The 13,873-nt window shown below is 36.4% G+C and overlaps 1 protein-coding gene across 1 annotated transcript in view; it reads left to right on the top strand.

Annotated features, from left to right (window-relative positions):
* LOC123252442 (sodium-dependent phosphate transport protein 2B-like) overlaps positions 1–13,613 on the top strand; it is a 108,271-nt gene extending 94,658 nt beyond the window's left edge. Inside the window, 4 exon segments of the mRNA XM_044681752.1 lie at positions 7,288–7,455; positions 10,577–10,693; positions 10,816–10,940; positions 13,158–13,613. Coding sequence (XP_044537687.1) covers positions 7,288–7,455; positions 10,577–10,693; positions 10,816–10,940; positions 13,158–13,613 — 866 coding nt within the window.
* The last annotated feature ends 260 nt before the right edge of the window (positions 13,614–13,873 follow it).

Here is a 13,873-nt window from a genome sequence, read left to right as displayed (position 1 = left end):
TTTTGTGATATTCTCTATTTCTAGCTTGGTCTTAAATTATTCTCTTTCCCCTAGATCTGACACGTGTACTATTCTATGTTTATTAAATTTACTCTTCTTTTTTTAATATTTAAGTCATTTACCTATTCAGAATTTGTCTTGGAATAGGGTATGAGATGTTTACCTAGACCTAATTACTCCTATACATTTTGCAGTTTTCCCAGCAGTTTTTGTTAAACATTGGGTTCTTGTCTCAAAAGCTGGGATCTTTGGGTTTATTTTATTCTATCTTGCTGACAGCATTTACTCTAAGTCCATTCCATTGATCCTCCTTTCTGTCTTTTAGCTAGTACCATATTCTTTTGATGACCATTGCTTTGTAGTACAGTTTAAGATCTGGTACTGGTAGGCCCCGATCTTTCAATTTTTTTTCATTATTTCCCTTGGTATTTTTTAATCTTTTGTTCTTCTAAATGAACTTTGTTATATTTTTTTCTAATTCAATAAAAAAGTTTTTGGTAGTTTGATAGGTATGGCACTGAATAAGTAAATTAATTTGAGTAGGATTGTCATTTTTAGTATGTTAGCTCATTCTTCCCATGAGCAATTGATATTTTTCCAATTATTTAGATCTAGTTTTCATTGTGTGGAAAGTGTTTTGTAGTTGTATTCATATAATTCCTATGATTGTCATGACAAATAGATTCCTAAATATTTTGTATTGTCTAGAGGGATTTTAAATGGAATTTCTCTTTCTAACTCTTGTTGCTGAGATGTTTTGGAAATATATAGAAATGCTGATCATTTATGTGGGTTTATTTTGTATCCTGCAACTTTGCTAAAGTTGTTGATTATATCCACTAGCTTTTTAGTTGTTTCTCTAGGATTCTTTAAGTATAACATCATGTCATCTGCAAAAAGTGATAGTTTAATCTCCTCATTGACTATCTTAATCCCTTGAATTTCTTTTTCTTCTCTAATTGTTACTGCTAGTATATTGAGTACAATGTTAAATAATAGAGGTGATAATGGGCATCCTTGTTTTACTCCTGATCTTATTGGGAAGGCTTCTGATTTATCTTTTGCAGATGATACTTGCTGATGGTTTAAGATAAATACTGTTTATTATTTTGAGGAAAGGTCCATCTATTCTTATACTTTCTAGTGTTTTCAATTGGAATGAGTGTGGTATTTTGTTAAAGTCCTTTTTCTGCATCTATTGAGATAATCATGTGATTCCTGTTGGTTTGGTTGTTGATATGGTCAATTATATGGATGGGTTTCCTAATGTTGAACTATCCTTGCATTCCTGGTACAAATCTCACCTGATCATGATGGATAACCCACATGATCATTTGCTGGAGTCTTTTTGCTAGTATTCTATTTAAGATTTTTGCATCTATGTTCATTAAGGAGATTGATCTATAGTTTTCTCTGTTTTTGGTCTGCCTGGCTTTGGAATCAGTACTATATATGTGTCAAAAAAGGAATTTGGTAAAACTCTTTCTTTGCTTATTTTGTCAAATAGTTTGTATAGTATTTGGTCTAGTTGTTCTTTAAATGTTTAATAGAATTCACATGTGAATCCATCTGTTCCTGGGGATTTTTTCTTAGGGATTTCCTTAATAGTTTGTTCAATATCTCTTTCTGATATTGGATTATTTAAGTATTCTATTTCTTCTGTTAATCTAAGCAATTTATATTTTCATAAGTATTCATCCATTTCACCAAGATTGTCATATTTATTACCATATAATTGGGCAAAATAGTTCTTAATAATTACCTTAATTTTCTCTTTATTAGAGATGAAATCACCCTTTTCATGTTTGATAGTGTTAATTTGATTTTCTTCTTTCATTTTTTAAATTAGATTAATCATTACTTTGTCTATTTTAATTGTCTTTTCAAAGTACCAGCTCCTAATTCAGTGCCTCCTTCATTTTCAATTTTATTAATTTCTCCTTTGATTCTTAGGATTTCCAATTTAGTTTTTATCTGGGGATTTTTAATTTGTTTTCTTTCTAGTTTTTTAATTTGCATGCCCAATTCATTGACCTCTTCCTTCTCTAATTTGTTGATATATGCACTCAAGGATATAAATTTTCCCCTGAGTACTGCTTTGGCTGCATCTCAAAGATTTTGATATGATGTCTCCTTATTGTCATTCTCTTCAATGAAATTATTGTTTTAATGATTTGTTCTTTTAAGAACCAATTTTGGAAAATCATATTATTTAATTTCAAATTTATTTTTGATTTGCTTCTCTATGTACACTTAGCAATTATAATTTTTATTGCATTATGATCTGAAAAAATTGCATTTATTGTTTCTTCTTTTTGCACTTGTTTGCAACATTTTTGTTCCCTAGTACATAGTTAATCTTTGTGAATGTAACGTGTGCTGCTAAGAAGATGTATTCCTTTTTGTCCCTCTTTATTTTTTTCCATATATCTATTAGCTAAAATTTCTAAGATTTCATTCACGTCTCTTACCTCTTTCTTATTTATTTTTTGGATTGATTTATCTAGATCTGATAGAGGAAGATTCAGGTCCCCCAGTAGTCTAGTTTTACTATCTATTTCCTCTTGAAGCTTCAGTAGTTTCTCCTTTAAAAATTTGGATGCTATACCAATTGGTGCATACTTGTTGAGTACAGCTATTTCTTCTTTGACTATACTGCCTTTTATCAGAATGTAATTACTTTCCCTATCTCTTTTAATCAGATCTATTTTTACTTTGACTTTGTCAGATATCATCATTGTGATTCCTGTCTTCTTTTTCTCAGTTGATGCCCAATAAATTTTGCTCCAGCTTCTTAACTTTACCCAGTGTTTGTCTATCTGCCTCCTGTAGACAACATATGGTAGAATTTTGGTTTCTAATCCTCTCTGCTATTTGCTTTCATTTTATTAGTGAGTTCATCCCATTCACATTAAGAGTAATGATTGCCACCTGTGTATTCCCCATCATTTTGATTTCTTCACCTAGTCTTGCCCTTTCTTCTTTCACTGTTTCCTTCTACATGAGTATTATGCTTTTAATCAGTCCCTGTATTTCTCACCCTTATTTTACTTTCCTTCCCATCCCCTCCCTTCTTATTCCCCTCTTATTTTTCTTTAGGGTCTATTAAATTCCCTCCCCACTTTTCCCACCCTTTTGGTAATCCCCACCACATTTACCCCCGTTGTTTTCCCCTCTCAGCTTCCCTGTTGGGCGACATAGAATTAATTCTATACCCCAGTGGATCTAGCTGCTCTTCCCTCTCAGGATTGATTGCACTGAGAGTAAGGTTTAAGTAATACCTATTACCATTCTCTTCTCTTTTTATAATCATATTCTTCCCCTCCCCCTCCCATGTGCCTCTTTATGTGGTATAAATTATCCTATTTTTATTCTTCCTTCAAATTTCTCTTGGAGGCATCTTCTATTCTCACCCACTCTTTTTTTTTTTGTTGTTGTTGTTTTACATATTATCTTAAACAACTTTGTATCCCAACCTCTACCTTTGAATAGTTCTTCTATCTACTATGATAGTAAAAACAGTTTTTGATCATTACAAATATCCTTTTTTTCCATACAGGAATATAAACAATTTCACCTTACTGAAGCACTTACAAAATAATTTCCCCCTCTTTCTTTTCATGTTTCTCTTGAATTTTGGATTTGGACATCAAATTTTCCATTTAGTTCTGGTCTTTTCTTTAGGAATACTTGGAAATCCACTATTTTGTTAAATGCCCATACTTTCCCCTGGAAGTATATAGTCAGTTTTGATGGGTAGGTGATTCTTGATTGTGGACCCAATTCTCTTTTCCTTTTGAATATCATATTACAAACCTAGCAGTTTTTTAGTGTGCAGGCTGCCAGATCCTTTGTAATCCTTACTGATGCTCCTTGATATTTGACTTTTCTCTTCTTGACTGCTTGCAATATTTTCTCCTTAACTTGGAAGTTCTTGAATTTGGCAATTACATTCCTGGGGATTGTCTTTTGAGGATTTAATATAGAAGGTGACCAAATGTCTATTTTGCCCTATTGTTCAAAACTATCAGAGCAGTTGTCTTGGATAATTTCTTGTAGTATGTTTTTAAGGCCTCTATTTTTTCCAGGTTTTCCAATAGACCAATGATTCTCAAATTGTCTCTCCAAGATTTATTCTCTAGGTTCATTGCCTTCTCAATGAGATATTTCATGTTTCCTTCTATTTTGTCATTCTTTTTCCTTTGCTTTATTAATTCTTACTTTCTTGTGAGATCATTAGCTTGTACTTACCCAATTCTAGTCTTTAAAAACTGGTTTTTAGCTATGATATTTTGATTTTCCTTTTCAGTTTGGTCTATCTTGCTTTTCATGGCATTTAGAAAGTCAATTCTGGTCTTCAATTTGCTTATCATTTTTATAATTTCTTGGCTTCTTTTTCCATGTGGGAGATTCTGTCTTTTAAACTGTTCTTTTCTTTTTTAATTACTTTCATTTCTATTTTCCAATTTTCTTCCCATTTTTCTTCTGTCTTTCTTACCTGGTTGTGGAACTCCTTTTTAAATTTCTAGAGGTCTTGTGACAAATTTCCTTTTTTTAAAAATTTTGGATGTTTTTGCTTGTTTGTCACTCTCTTCTGTCACTTCTGTTCTCTGCTCTTTTTTCTCTATAGAAGTTTTCTAGTGTCAAAGGCTTTTTCTTATTTTTTCTTTAGTAATTGTAGATTATAGTTCTTGGGTATTGGTGGCCATTGCTCTGTTAGTTTTTCTTCCCTTCCCAGCCAGAAGTGTGAGGAAGGAGAGCAGGCAGTTCTCTGTGTATCAAACTACAGAGTGTTTTTTGCCCTGAGGCTATTTTTCCAGACTCTGCCACATCTGATTTATCTCTTTGAGGTACAAACACAGCAGTGGTATGTCTGGATCAAAGGGCAAGCATTAATTTAAAGCCCTTTATGCATTGTTCCAAATTGCCCTCCAGAATGTTTGTACCAATTCACAACTCCATTAGCCGTGTATTACTCTCCCAATTTTGCCACAACTCCTCAAACATTTATCACTTTCCTCTGCTGTCATATTGGCCAATCTGCTAGATTTCGCATGTAATTCTTATAGACACTAAGGTCATTAAACAACTGCCTCTGAGGACTTGACCAACTTTATTCCTCTGTCCCTTAAACATTTGCAGGGCATTGTTAATAATCCAGATATTTGAAGTTTCTCACCTGCCTGACACAGTAACCTGTTGAAAGGGAGGAATAACTTGCCTTCCTGAAGTGAAATATTACTATCCCCATTTTGTAAAAGATAAATGATGCCCATAAAATCACATAACCAGTTAAGGAAGAGATGAGGCTAAGACAGTGATGGGCAAATAATTCCCTGTGGGCCAGATCCAGGCCTTAGTTTGCCCATCACTGCCTTAAGTAATTCCCTAATCACTAAATCTGGATGCGGAGGCATAGTGATTAGGGAATTGCTATGCCTCCACATCAAGATTTAGTGATTAAGGAATTACTTAAGGCAGTGATGGGCACACTACGGCCTGGATCTGGCCTGCAGGGAATAGTTTGCCCATCACTGGTCTAGGGCATTCTTTGCATGACACCTTGGCTCTTGGATACCATTTTTAGCTCAAAAGATGTGAACATTGCTGAGTGCTGTTACTACTATTATTAATATTTGCTTATCTTCTCCCCAGAGCTTGATCCCTCCCTTGCTGGATTTATTTAAGATTTGGGATAGGGGCTACTCTAGGAAGTTCCATTAACTCTTTGATGTTTCCAGAATAAAATCTGTAAAACTCCCTGCAATTCTATTTTAGTCAATCAGTTAATCATATTGTGGGATACTCCAATGTACTGAGATGAGGGAGATTTATTAAGGCTGTAACTGGGTCTTGGCCCTCAGGGTACAAAAGTTTTCATAAATCTCTATATGCATGTGTGAGAGAGAATGAGAGAGAGAGAGTATCTGTGACAGAGAAATATATAAAGATACTTATATATGAATTCCAGATTCACAACTGCAATGGAAACAGCCCCAATCCTAGAGTGAGAAGTTCTGGATTCAAATCCTACCTCTGGTACACATTAACTGTGTGACTGTGGGCAAATCACTTTACTTCTCCCTGATGTTGCTTTTCTCATCTGTAAAATGAGAAAATGTAATAGAGAGTTTCTCAGTTCACTTCCAGCAATATGCATTCAGCTTTATAGAGTACAGGGTTAAAAAAATTCTGTAATGGTTTCAGAGAAAAACAACTATTTCTACCTACTAAATGTCTAGTTTACTACTAGGGAGAAATTTAGGAACTGAAGTTCAAACATAGTCCCATCAATATGAATAATCTCCTCATAAAGTCAAGTGGATGATGTTAGGGTTCCAGAGTCAAAAAGACCTAGTCTAAATCCGGCTTCAGAGACTTATCTGGGTGACCCAGAACAAGTCAACATAATCTCTGTCTGTCTCAGTTACCTCATCTATAAGATGAAGAAAATAGTAGCATCTACTTTTCAGGGGTATTGCGAGGATCAAAAGACATTCTATTTGTAGAGTATTAAAAATATCTTAAAACACAATATAAATGTCAGCTATTATTATTATAATTATTTACATGACATTTTTAGTGTACAAATCACTTCATTATTATTCCTGTACAATTAAACTAAACTGCAAGTAAGTGATACCAACTCAGACAAGTCAATTCCTAGGAAGGGGGAAATGTTATCTATGGTATAAAGATCAAAGAATGTTGGAGCAGGAAGGATCCCTTTGGGTCATTTAGTCCAACCCTCTCTTATTAAAGAGCAGGAGGCACAACCCACCCATATAGGTGAAAAAATCAGCTTACAGAGAAAGGATCAGAATCAGGATTCAAACTCAGAATGTCTATATTACAATGAAGTGCTATTCACAGTTATATTGGGTGTACAGGAACTTAACTGTCAGAGAATATCCCCACACTCATGTATCAAGACTTTTTAAGAATCAAAAATGACTTCTTTTAAAAAAATATTAGAGATCTTTACTGTAAATCAGAGTCCCAGGGTTAAGTATTATTTAGACTTAAATACCTTTTGCTAGGTTTCTCCAGAGTGTATAAATGTTTTCTGAATTAGAATCATTTTACATAAAGAATGGTGATTTCTACAACACTAATGTACCCAGATCTGGAGATGAGGAGAAAGAGAAAGATGATTGGGTCACAATGAAATACTTAGAAAGAGAAACAAAGCTGAACTCTAGGTAAAAGCTCCAAGAAAGCCTTCTGGATGACTCACTCTTACTAACCATGACTCCTCTTGATAAATGGTTCTTCTGATCCCTCCAGGCCATCACATGTTTGTGAACACCAGCTACTCTGATACGGTCGTCGGATTCATTCTTCTACCCCTCTCCGTGTTCATCTTGTGTGCAAGTTTGATCTTGTTTGTCAGGGTCTTGAATGATGAGCTCAAGGGACCATTTGCTGCAGTGATTAAGAACTACATCAACATAGGTAGTCATTTCACCATCCCTGGGCCTTTCTGTGGGCAGAACCCTTAGAAAAAAAAGACACTCACTGGCTCTCCCCACATTGTGCTCACTGAGGTACACATCTGTCCTAAATGTCTAGAAACAAGTACTCTATTTGACCTTGGTCTCCAAATGGGTTTTCTCCTACTGATTGACAATCCTGGGAGTCCATATTGTCTCAGTTTATTTTGACTTTGTGTTATTATCTTGGGAATGTTCCTGAGCCCCAGAGAAAACTCATTGCTCTGTTGCTATTTACTGAATAAGAAAGAACTGGTCCTGGAGGATCTGTCTTAGCTATATAGAGAGATCTAGGAAAATATGAGTAGCCACAGAAAATTGACAGAAAAAATTTTACAACACATTTAAGATATAGAAAGAGCATTGTCAAATTTATATGAATGAGAGCCATTCCCTGATTGATAGGGGACAAAATATATGAACAGACAATTTTCAGATGTAGAAATCATATAGATATATGAAAAAATGCTCTAAACCACTACTGTTCAGAGAATTGTATCACCTCATACTCAACAAACTGGCTAAAATGACAAAGGGGTAAAATGAGAATAATTGGAGGGGATATGGAAAAATGGAAACACTGATATACTTTTGGCTGAGTTGCAAACTGATCCATCCATTTTGGAGAGTAATGTGAAATTATAGTTATAAAACTTGGACCCATTATATAGCTGGGTCTGTCTCCCAAGGAGATCAGATAAAAAGAGTTCCCATATGCTCCAAAATATTTATATTAATTCTCCTTCTGGTTGCAAAGAATTGAAAACTGTTCATCAATTGGGAAATGGCTAAGCAAATTGTGGCATATGGACGATTTTAAACAAAAACAAAAACACCTTGGAGAGAACTACATCAGAATAGTGAAATCGGTAGAACCAGGAGCATATTATGCACAGCCATAGAATTAATTCATGAAGAATAAACTGTGAATGTTATTTCCAGAAAGTGAACAGAAAGATGAAACATGAAATACTTAAATTATGGGTACATGTTGGTCTCCAGTATGACTACTAAGATTTGGAGATGGTGGGGAAGGGCTGGAACATTTATGGATGGGATTTATTATAGAGATTTTAAGAAAAGTAAGCTAAAAATATAAAAGAGAAATGTGTGTTTCAGTTGATTTTATAAAATTTGGAATAAAAAAGTCTTCAAAAAAAAAGAAAAAGCAATGAGAATAAAATAAACCCAAAGATGAGTTAGTAAGAGAGGAAAAAAAGGGGAAAAACCTACATTCTACCATGTTTCCCATATGGAGACCATTCCTAAGATCCTAGTGGGATTATTCCCCTTGGGGGACTAAGAATAGTAATGATAAGACAAGAGATAGTGTAGGAGAATTGATAGAAAGCTGACCTAGCAACCAGGAAAATCTATATTCTAATCCCAATTTGTACACATGCTATTTGTGTGAACAAGACTTTAAAAGGTCTTTAGAATATATTGGGCAAGTCTTCAGGACTCTGCAATACAGAGAATCTTCCAGCTGGCAGAGTTCCCCCACCGGAGAGATCCCTATACCAAAGAAATCACAGGACAAGTCTGAATGCTTGTCTCCTAATAAACTCTCTAGAGCTCTAGAGTTATCAGAACCCTTACAGACATCTATGCAATCAATCCTGTGAGGCTGTCACATCTGGAAGATATAAAATAACTTGTCTGAGCCTCTAACATCTCAGGTGAGATTTAGCTTGGTCTTTTGGATGCCCAAGTCCAAAACCCAGATGAGCCCTGTGGTACAGTAGAAAAGAGTGTTCAATTGGGAGTCAGAGGTCCTGGGTTCAAATGCTGGCTCTGCCTATATGCCTTTGGGCAAGTAAATTGAAGTCTCTGATACTCCAGTTCTCCCTCTGTGAAATGAAGAGGAATAGAGCAGTTGACCTAAAGTCTCTTTCACCTCATAATTTGAAGGTCCTATGATCTTCTGTAGAAAAAGAGAATCTGAAAAAAATGTTCTACATGTACTATTCCTACTAGGACACTGTAAATGATAAAGAGCTCTGGAAATTTCACTGTTAGGAAGAAAGTCCCAAACTGGGACATATCCCTGCTGCTTCATACACAACCACAGAAGCAGGAATGTTGGAGAACAAGGAAGGTGATGGCAATATGGTGACAAAGCATTGGCTTTGATGGCCTTCTCTGGCTGACAGAAGTACTTATTGGAGATGAAGAGGTATAGGCTGAGCATACAAGATGACAAAGTAGATAAAGTAGTAGGCTTTCAGTCAGTAAGAAATGAGTTCAAATCCTGTGTCAGACACTTACTCTGTAGCCTTGGGCAAGTCACTTAACTTCTGTCTCAGTTTACTCAATTTCCTACTTCCAAGGTTTGTTGTGAGGATCAAATGAGATATCTACAAAGTGGGTAGCACAGTACCCGGCACATAGTAGGCACTTAATAAATGTGTAACTCCCTCCCCACTTCTCTACTATGCAAAGGATTAACAACTTCCAGTAATTCCTATTGCTTTATGGTTGTTTTTTTTTTGTTCCGTGCTACATGCCAGTTCCCACAACAACCATGTAGGAAAAGATTGGGATGTTTGCAAAGTGAACTCTTTTTCACCTCAGCTTCCCTTCCTGTTCCCCAATCTCACCTCTTAACTAGCTGGGTTGTTGTGAATTAGGATTCCAATGGGACTTGGAAGGAGTGGGTTCTTCCAATCCTCCCCACCCCCCTACTCACACCCTAACTGTTCCAGGCAAGGAAGATGAGGTACAGAAGAGGGACAGTTTGCCCTGATCTGAGACCTACCTAGGTGTGAGAACAATGGGGCATGAGGAATGGGATAAGTATCTTATGTCTTCCATGTGCTGGGCACTACGTTAAGTGCTTTTTACAAACATTATCTCTTTTGTGCAAAGACAAGTATAAAAGTCCTTTCTAAGAGTTTGAATGGGAGTTCCTGAGACACCCAAGGAACCTCCTTACTGACTGCTTTTAATTGTCTGTTTTGACTAGAAGTTTTAGAATACATTTTAGTTAAAGGACTGTTTTGGTATGAGGATGCAATGTTGATCAGAACCCTTACAGCAATGGTGCCTTTTACTTTTTCTCTTCCTTTACGTCTATTTCCCAGATTTCCCCTTCCCGTTTACCTGGTTAGCAGGCTACATTGCCATTTTTGTTGGAGCTGTTTTGACCTTTGCTGTACAAAGTAGTTCCGTGTTCACCAGTATAATCACTCCTCTAGTTGGTAAGTCTTCCCTTTCTCCCCATTTTCCTTTTTATATGCCTATGTCTCTATTTTTATATTTGGTTCTGCCATGCACAATCATTTCCCCACAGGAAGCAATCTGATGTCTTTTTTCCCCTCAGGCATCGGTGTGATCACCCTTGAGAGAGCTTATGCTTTAACATTGGGCTCCAACATCGGCACCACCAGCACTGCCATCTTGGTTGCATTAGCTAGCCCTCGAAATTCTTTAAAAAGTTCACTCCAGGTCAGGATGCACAATTGTAACTCATTACCTCTTTCAATTAAACTCTCTGTTCTTAACCCACTATTAAATTCTCCCTCAAATCACACCCTGGTTTCTTTCTTATCAGATACTTCATATCACAAGGGGACATACAATACTCCGGAGGTCACACATACATCAAAATAGTAACCTAGACTAGAAAACTGCCCTACCTCTTGTTCTCAGAAGCTGAGCTTCCTTAAGAGTGACCAAATCTCTCCAGTTTGTGTTGATAATAAACAAATTCAGATGGTGAACAGTCTAAACTCCCCATCCTTTGCCTTTTGCCCTCCTATCAGTCAGAAAAAGGTGATAGTGTAAGAAGAGCTTCTGAATGTGATGTCAGAAGACCTGAGTCCCAGCTCTGTTCCTTGGTAGATAATTGGCATAGATCACTGTTTCATGTTGAGAGGAGAGATGAAGGTTTGTTTCATGGAGGGCAGAGAAGCCTCTTTCTGGAAGGATGTTTAGGATCTGTTTGGACAGAGAGCAGGAGGAAAAGCATTCTGAGAGGGGGAAGAAAGAGAACAAAGGTTCCAGGGTTCCGTGACATCAATGACCACTTTTGAAGAACAGTTTCATTGAACAGTTGGTACTCTGTTTTTTACTCACTGGCCCTTAATTCCATTTGGGATGATGCTTTTAATTTACTAAATTGTTTTTGGAATCACTGTTTTAGGACTGGGGAAATGGCTTTAAATATCAACTTTGTTCTGTTTGTAAACATTTAGTTCATTCTTGCATGTCTATTTACAAATAGGTCAATTTTCATAGGACTTAGATTTGGAAGAGATCTTTGAGATTCTCTAGTCATAACTTTATAGAGAAGAAAAGAGTTTTTCTAAAGAACACAGTCATGCAGGTAATAAGTGGAATAAGTAGAATTTAAAGGAGCAGAGTGTGAGTTCGTTTGGGACAGGTACTTTTCCTTTCTGTGTCTCTAGCACCTAGTATGATGCCTTGTATATTTGTTGTTGTTCAGTCATTTCTGTTTCTGATCTCATCTAGGCATTTTCTTGGCAAAGATCTTGCAGTGATTTGTCATTTAATTCTCCAGGACATTTTATAAATGAGGGAATGGAAGCCAACAGGGTCAAGTGTCTTGACCAGGGTCATACAACCAGTGTCTGATAACAGATTGGAACTCAGATCCTCCTGCCTCCAGACCTAACATTCTATGAACTGTACCACTTAGCTGCCCCAAATTGCCTTCATACAAGAGGCATTTAATGCTTGTTTAATTACAGTTTATTTAGGCCTCAGACTCACATATGCATTGTCCTATTCATTGCATCCTATAAATGAGCACTCCAATTTATGGAGTACATAAGGTTCCCAAAGTGCTTTTCATAATGATCTTATCTGATATCCAAAGTAACCCAGTGAATTAATGGCTCTGATGTTGTATTCACAAATGAGAAAACTGAGGCAAAGGCAGGTTCTAAGATAAGTCTTCCTGACACTGGGTCCAGCACCCATGATGTCACTAATAATGTCTATCCATCTGCTGTTGCTCAGTATTCTAGCAAAACTGAAGGGAGTGGCCTTGATGATTGTTCGAGTCCCTCCTGGCTCTTAAATTCGTTCATTTAAAAAATAAATTCATTTTTATTATTTTGAATTTGGTAAATATCCTGAAATGTAAATACTTCCATATACCAAGAACGGAAAAAGAGGAATATATGAAAATTTACAAATCTCTAACAAATCCATCTTAGTTTCTTTTAAAATATGTAACAAACTCAATATGCTAATTTTAAAGTTGTTATTTTGTCTACCTGTCCTTCAGAACTCCCTTCTTTTCTTTCCTGTGAACTAAGAAAATGCTTCCAAAGAACCTCTATTCTTATTTTTTTTTCCTTTGGACATAACTGTCAATAGCTTCCCTCTTCCCACCAATGCCCTCTCTGTCATAAACAAAACAAAACAAAACAAAACAAGAAATAACCCTCTCTCCCTCTCATTAAAAAACAAAAACAAAAACAAAAATAAAAAACCCTGATGGCACATCTGGGAAGTTGACTGGCTCTTAATTTTATAAACGCAAGATGAAAATATTTATATTGATAGTTTCAGTGACACCACTGATCTTTGCCTTCCCTTCTCATTCCTCATTATCTCATTTCTCTTTCCCTTCCCTAACTGATTCCCAGCATGTGCTAGATGAGCCTTCATCTTTTTTAATCCTTTTCATTTCAGATTGCCCTGTGCCATTTGTTCTTCAACATCGCCGGGGTCATTCTGTGGTACCCAATCCCATTCATGCGACTGCCTATCCATTTTGCCAAGAGGTTAGGGAATACCACAGCCACCTATCGTTGGTTTGCCATCGTCTACCTGGTCATCGGCTTTTTCCTGGGCCCATTGGTGGTGTTTTGCTTTTCCATTGCTAGTAGGAGAGTGTTGATAATTGTAGGACTACCCCTATTTTTTCTGCCCTTTGTGTTAGTATACCTGCATGCCTTCAACATTTTTCACCTGTTTCCCTTGTGGATGACATCCCTGAAACCCTGGGATGATCTGATAACTAGCATCATGGACAGATGCAGGCAGTGTGGTGAAAACATTTCACACAAATGCAAAAACTCCAAGCTAAACAGGTTTATTTCGAGGAGACCTCTCCCACAATAAAGCCAGCCCCTAGTCCAGATCTGAACCAGAGACCCTGAGCTATAGGAGATAGCCTTTTTCATGCCAAGAAATCTGATGATACAGTGACAGAAAATACAATCAACAAATGGGCATTTCTTAATGACAAAAGTGGTGATTCAGCTAGAAAATGTAAAAAAAAATCACTATGGGTGGTAACTTATGTTTATTTTTATTATCTGACCTTTCCAAGGCCTCAGCAATAAGGGGTTGGGAGCTAGTTGTTTTCCTGCTGACAATTATTATGAAATACTAGGACTCAGCAG

Source organism: Gracilinanus agilis, chromosome 6 (genome assembly GCF_016433145.1).
Source record: "Gracilinanus agilis isolate LMUSP501 chromosome 6, AgileGrace, whole genome shotgun sequence".
In the NCBI taxonomy this organism is placed as follows: Eukaryota; Metazoa; Chordata; class Mammalia; order Didelphimorphia; family Didelphidae; genus Gracilinanus; species Gracilinanus agilis.
The sequence above is the reverse complement of the archived record's forward strand: the minus strand, read 5'-3'. Positions and strand labels throughout refer to the sequence as shown.